The sequence below is a fragment of the Pygoscelis adeliae genome, unplaced genomic scaffold, assembly GCF_000699105.1.
Source record: "Pygoscelis adeliae isolate BGI_AS28 unplaced genomic scaffold, ASM69910v1 Scaffold429, whole genome shotgun sequence".
NCBI lineage: Eukaryota > Metazoa > Chordata > Aves > Sphenisciformes > Spheniscidae > Pygoscelis > Pygoscelis adeliae.
Window position 1 is genome coordinate 363,300 of NW_008825561.1, and position 6,989 is coordinate 370,288.

A 6,989-nucleotide genomic window follows, 5' to 3' on the forward strand; every position below is an offset into this window, starting at 1 on the left:
TGTCAAAAGCACCTCATGCTGGCATTGGCCTATAGTCTGCACAAAACTTCATTTGTGTTTCCTTCTATCTATAGAAATTCTTTGATAAAATTACAAGTAATTGGAATTTACTACCATTCTGACTTCACTCCGGACATGATGCAAAACCGTGTTCTGGGAGCACTGATGTATTGGGGAAAACTTTTGAGTTTTGGAAAGCTAACTGGTATTAGGTTGGGGGGATGCTACAAATAGGTTGTAAGACACATAACTGTGTTTCTTCTAGAAATTTGAAGAAGATACCTTCTTATTCTTGCAATGAATGCAAATTTCTTCAGTCATACTGAAATTCCACTGAGATTTCTTACCATAGTTTCAACCTCTATTTTTCAGTGTGATTTTGGCATAGTATTTAATTCTAACTACTGGGTTGTGTATTTTGAATAATATCAAATCTGTTCTTTCTTCTTGTCCTTTTTTGTTTCTTCTTATAATAACTAAATTTTTGAACCAGCCATGATGGAAGTAACCTTCCAGATGTGAAAACAGTGCAAAATACACCCTTCAAAAGCAGGAGGCCCAAAACAGTTATGAACTGAACTCCTCGATTATAATTTCAGTTGTGTGTGATTGTCAGTACCTAATCATCACAAATGCTGATCCATTTCTGACTACTTTAAGGGAATTCTGGAGAATATCAGCTTTCTCTTAGTTTGGAAAGAGAATGCTATTTTCAGTGTTGCTATGTTTAAGCATGGCAGTTACAGCACCTTAAACTTTCTGTTTGCATTTGGAGATATTTTGAGATGCTTCACACTGGTTTCAAATGCCAGCATCGGTGCTAGGACCTGAAAACAATGTAGCCTTTACAAGAAGGTTTTAAGCTAGAAGTGCAATATAAAAAGGAGGAAGCTGCCATCTTAATATGCTGGAGTAAGAATAAAGTATAAACTCTGACTCATAGTATCTTTGGGAGTCAGAGCTTTTAAGTTGTGTTGTTTCCTAACTTTAAAAATCACCATCCTATTTATCTATAAAATAAAAACTTTTCAATGTTTATAAACAGAAGTCTGTTAATGCAGATACATATCAATGGCTTTTTTTTTTTTTTTGCATATGTTTGTTGCTAGATAGCAGTGCTGGCAGTCAGCTGCTGTAGCTTACTCTCCTGTCCTTTCCTCAGTATGTATGTTTGGTTGGTCTTTTTTGTTGTCCTTTTATGCTCTGTGCCCTAACTACTTGTCTGTAGCCTTCAGTTTTGGGGCTGGCTGCATGAAACTGAATCCCTTTGTCATTTCTCTACCTTTGTGTAACAGGGAGATACCTCTGGCTGCACTATGTTTTTAACTTGATGCTGTAGTTTTTAAACTGAGCAGTTATGTTGTGTCTAGCTGGAGTTATTTAAAGAACAACAACATAAGAGGAAGCATCAAAAATAGAAAATGATAGGGAGAACTGCCTAAGTTTCTGTTCTGCAAGCATGTGGCCTTTAGCAAATTCATCAGCGTGCCTGATGTGATGAGCCAAGCTGTCTGGATGTGGAGCACGTGCTGGGCGCAGTGGTGACTTACAGAACAGAGGTTTATGTTTGTAGACTTTTCCATCAGAAGCCTGTTTTTGGATTAAAGCTGTCGACAAGCATGAGCTTTACAACTAACTACAGAAAGACACACAGTCTAATTCAGGCAAATCTTATATCTGTAAGGATTTGAGCTTGAGGTGGAAAGCAGCAATGGAGAAAATTAGTATAAGCTATTAACATAGCGCATAGGAATACTAGACAACAGGAGTAGGAGAAGAGGAAAGCTAGCTCTGCTGGTGCTTCCAGGATTTTTGGCACCAGTGGAACATCAACAGGTGAAGTCTTACCCACAGAGTAAGTAAAGACTATAAAAATTAATGATTAAATTGATTTTTACTCTAGTCTTCTAAAAGAAGTAGTGAAATAACTTTAAGCTTGATTATCCTGAAGATTTGTAGTTAGTGTCCAGGCTAATTAGTTCTGTCACAGAAAGTAGCTGTCTGTAACACAGTGACATAATCTACAAGCTTTTGGGATAATTAAGCTCAAAGAAATTTTACAACCTCTTTAAAGACTACGGTACTTCTCAATTAGTTCTTGATCGTAAATGACAGATAATAGTGCAAATCTGTTTCTACAGCAATGGCATTAATAAAAGATGCGAGACTAGCTTATACTAGAACTTGCTCATACAAATCTATTTAGTTCTTTTCACTGAGTGAGCAGAAAAGACGAATTGCTACAAGTTCCACTTAGGAGTGGGAAAGCTATTTTTACTTATACCCTTTAAACGTAGAATGAGTTAGCTCAGACCTGATCTTGAAGAGCTTCCTAAAGCAGGAGCTGTAATAATAGAGGCAGTAATGAAGTCCTCAGAAGATTGCTAACCTCTACCAGCTTAGCAATCATTCAGAGCTTTAACTTTCTGCCAAGAAAGTGAGTAGCTGTAACTACAAGGTTAATTAATATTCATCTCTGTGCCACCTACCCTGGATTTCTTTTTATTGTTTGTGTCACAAGATAAAGCTCTGTCAGGCTGCTTGAGCATCACTCTTGGGCAGTCTGTTAGTTTCATTAGCTGCTCAGCCTTCACCTGGCAGTCCCTTCCTGTCTCAGGAAAATGTCTGCTACATTTTAGTAAGTGCTGCTGAGCCTGTTCTTCACTGCCTCCTGTGGGAGAGCAGGTCCAACGAAGAGCGTAACTTCAGGCTGCAGCCCTTCAAACTTGGATAGAACTAAGTTGCAATGAAATGTGTTCCTTATGATGCATTTCTTCCAGCAGCAAAGTAGAACTGCAAGCTTGATTTCTTTTTTAATTAAAAATATGAGGATTGACCTATCCTTGGAACAAAACTTTCCAGTTTGTGCAGGATACCTATTAACTCCCCTTATTTTCTCTTGCCTGGTCCATTGTCTTCTTAAAAGGATGCTCTCTAGTTTATTATTCTATTAGTTTCTAAAAAATGCTGCTTTTCATTTGCCAGTCTCTGATGAGAACCTCTTTTCTACATCTGACCTAATGCATGAAAGCAGTTTAATAACTTTGTCAAGTAGTTAATTTGCAAGAACCGACTCACCTCTCCTTAAAGCTAGCCCTATGGTACAGGTTTCTTCTGGAAAGAAAGAACACGCTACAGCCACAAGAAGGTAGTTCTGCTGAACTCTCAGTCCTCAAAGCCCATGACTAACCCAGTAAATTTTGGCTAGTGGATGTGCCCAAAACCACTGCTCAGTTGTTACACTGCTGAGTGCTAACCTAGTTACCATATATTAAGCCCCATGATACATTATTATGTCCTAACTGCCAGATTATTGTGTATTTTAGAGAGAATCTGATATCTGTGTATAAATTAACTTTTAAGCTAGAATGAGTGGGAATTACACAGGGGCTGCAATGGGTGAATCCCATTCAAACCCTTTTAATGAAAATGATGGGAGTGAATCTCTCTCCTAGGATCTAGGAAAGGTCTTGCACTTTTAGACAACGCCCTGATTATCGGGCATAATGGGATTGCACCCTTTCCCTTGGAACCATCCGAGTGCCTAATAAATATCATACTTGTGATTTTAAACTTTTTTTTTTAAACACAGAACACTGCAACCTGTAACTTGCAAATTTCACCTCAAAGTTGTTCGAACCAGCAAATTCAGTATTTCAAAGCAGTAACAACAGAGTATGTCATACAATCCCAGTCTATGTGAAGGAGACTTGCTTTGACATTTTTGATGTTCTGTTTTACAACTGATAAAAGTCGTTGATTCCCATCTAAACACTACCAAGAATTTAATTTAGTATCACTTCAGCTCTTCTAATTCAATAGGAACATACTGGCATTCTCCTCCTTTATCAGTAAGGAAATCCATCTAGCCCCCTCTGGCTAGAAAAAATAAGTTCTAGTATTAGTAAGACATACAAACTATACTAAACTGCACAGAGGTGGTGAACTGGGCTTGTTGTGTGCCAGCCTGAAGTTTGGTTAAGGTACAAAAGCACTAGCGTATCTGAGAGATGAAGAGTATGCCATCTTTCTTCCATCAAGGCTTATCTGCCCTGCGTAAAATGCAGGGGCCGCAGTTGACTTGTGGCACGCATAGAGCTTCATCCTCTAGGACAGCTTTGTAAAAGTCATTGCAGACTTTTGCTATATTCTCCACATACATAAACCGTAAGTTTTTCTGTCTTCAGAAAATTTTGGAGCCTCTGCCACAGCCATGGAAAAACCTGTATGCTTCACTGACTTGGTTGCTTGGAAAAAGGGTGCCGCAACCAGTGAGCAACACCAGCTGGTTCTCTCTGTGGCGCCCTGTACCTTTTCCCAGTTGTTTGGCAAGAAGGACAGTACAGAAGTGGGAGACTGCAGTCCTTCTGGGGGAGAAAGGGGCTCCCCAGAAAGGGTTCAGAACGCAGCCGTAGGGTAGATCCTAAAACAGATATGGAGGGGGAAAGGAAAAAAAAAACCCACACCAAAGCTTTCTGTGCCTAGTTACCTTGCAGCAGCTCTCAGAAAAGTCAAGTTCTCTGTTGAAGAGTTAGGGCACGCACTTACGTCACAAGCAAGCCTATGGTTTAGAATTACTCAAGGCCCCAGGAAGCTCCAGTACCCTTTTAGTTGTTTGAAAGTTTTTGTGGCCACAATAAGGACTGGAAATGATTCTTTCTTTAAAGACCAAAACTTGAGTGGTTGTTCTTGACCCAATGCTCGTTGATATCTTCTGGAGCTCAGGTGGAGTGTGTTACATGTCCATGCCGACAGAAAAAATAAATATCCCATTACTGGAGTATTACCTGCATTTATTCCCACACTAGACTAAAGTTAGGGTTTGTTGCTTTAGACCAGAGGTTTTCAGCCCGTGACGTGCCTGTGTACTATTTACACAAAGTTTTATATATAAAGGCCACAAATGCATGCCCAATGTTAAATGTTGCTTTTTAGCCATCCCACAGTTCACACCACTGTTGAAGTGTTTAGGACTGTGTTCTGGGGGGAGGGAAGGGAAAATGCTGCTGTCAGATGTAGCTCTACAAGAAGCTTCCAAAGCTGCAGAACAGAGCTCGTAAAAGATGTCATCACTTGAGCACAGGTCACATGAAGGAGCCCTTCTAATACATTTATCAGGCTGGTTTTTTTGTACTAAGTGTTGCCTTTGCCATTTTGATAAGCCACTTCCTCCAATGCCACTTCCTTCAATAAATTATCTATCCTAAAACACTTCAAACATTTTATCACTTTAAGATTTTTCAGCCCGATGAGATCAGAACTAATTTGTGTAATTTTCTTTCACGCTAGGTCCTCAGCAATTAAAGCTCCCTAGTCTTCAGAGTTGGTCTTTTTTCCTCGGTTATGCCTCTGTCAGATCTGCCAACAGAATAATGGGTGTGTGAATTTCTTATAGTACATAAAGATGTCCAAAATATGTTTACTGGACCTCTTTTCCAACTCCCTCCCCCCCCCATTTCAAACAAATGCAGACAATTTTGTGCTCATAAAAATTCATCATTTATTCCGATACTTTTTCCTCCACACACGAGTCTCAAAATTTGCTCAGTAATACATAAACAAACTATACCAGCAGAACACATGAAAATGAAAAAAAAAATTGTTTTCACACTATGTCAGCTAATTTCTGCTAGAGAAGACTCTCAGGCTCCACAGTAAGCTGTATGGACTGGCTATCAAGAACGTTTTATGCCTGTTCACAGAAGCATGCACCAAACAAAAACTGGGAATTAAAGTAGCATATGGGAAGCACAGACAACTTTCCCCTTGCAAGAAGCATCTGTCACCTTAATGACATTCCACATGCTGCGTTATCATCAAAAGAAAGAACAAGCTACCTTAGCAGCGGGACTGGGTTATGCTGATTTATATAGCCAAGAACTCTTATGCATAATGTACTCATAGGTGTTACTTGATATTTATACTTTCTCCCCCTCTAAAATAAGCTACAGCAACCAGGGTAGAACCCTACTACATTTCCCCTAGTTTCTGCCCAAATTTTTGTTTTTAGAAGGCATCTCAAATAATCACTCTACTCTTCTTTTTTCTTGTTTTTAGGTAACGTTGAGAGTTCTGCATAGGCAGAACATTAAGCTGCGACGTTCACTTTATTTGACTTAGCTACCAAATGAGCCTAAAAATCAACCTGGATAAAACTCAGTGATGGAAGAAAGTATATAAAGGTTGACTGCTGCATGAAAAAAAGAGAGGAAAAAAAAAAACCCCCAACCATTTGGAGAAAACAGGCTTAGGACAGAGAGCAGGTTTTGAATTGTCAAATATTAAAGATAATTATCAAAGTCACACTGACTTGTCAATTCCCTGCCTGTCACAAGAGCTGAGGATTTTTTGAAAGAGTTGGGCATCTTGGTTTCAATCTACTTTGTGTACGACCTTTTCCAGGAAAATACTTGATTGATGGCTGACTAAAATAAACCTTTTAGATGATAGGCAAAAATAATCTTCCATTGTAGGACCGTACAGGACTCTTGTAGGACTGTTCCGGAGTGGACACAGTCCTACAGGTGTTTTTTAATTCTGAATACTATCGCGGTCTTGTATCGCTTTCTCTCCGTACAAGTAAAAGTTGCCTCGTACCATTTTCGGGTAACTCCAGATTTTGTTACTTTATTTTAAAAGTTTAAGTCACAGGAAGAAATACTATGACTTGGAAAAAGCCATTAAAAATGCAGCAGTCAGAAGACCTGCGAGAACAGTTTTGTATCTGTCAACTAGTTTACTGAAATTTTCCCCAGCGTAACACTGGTACCCGTAAGCAAGGCGCTGCCAGCGGCAAGGCGCCTGCCTGCGTTAAGGCTTCCCTATTAAAATAGCGTCGGGATCGGCGTTTCACGTTCAAAACACGAGCAGAAGAGACGCGGGCGCCCGCCCGGGCAGAGCGGCCGCCCGCCGCCCGGGGCGCCGCGCCGGGGGGCGCTTACAGTCGGTAGGGCCGGGACGTCCCCTTCCACGGCTGGACATCAAGCCCG

The 6,989-nt window shown here is 40.1% G+C and overlaps 1 protein-coding gene across 1 annotated transcript in view; it reads left to right on the top strand.

Moving 5' to 3' along the window:
* Window positions 1-6,989, top strand: part of UBR7 (ubiquitin protein ligase E3 component n-recognin 7 (putative)) — a 22,380-nt gene that overhangs the window by 3,075 nt on the left and 12,316 nt on the right. The window contains exon 2 of the mRNA XM_009332383.1: window positions 6,834-6,946. Coding sequence (XP_009330658.1) covers window positions 6,834-6,946 — 113 coding nt within the window. The remainder of the gene's footprint in view (window positions 1-6,833; window positions 6,947-6,989) is intronic.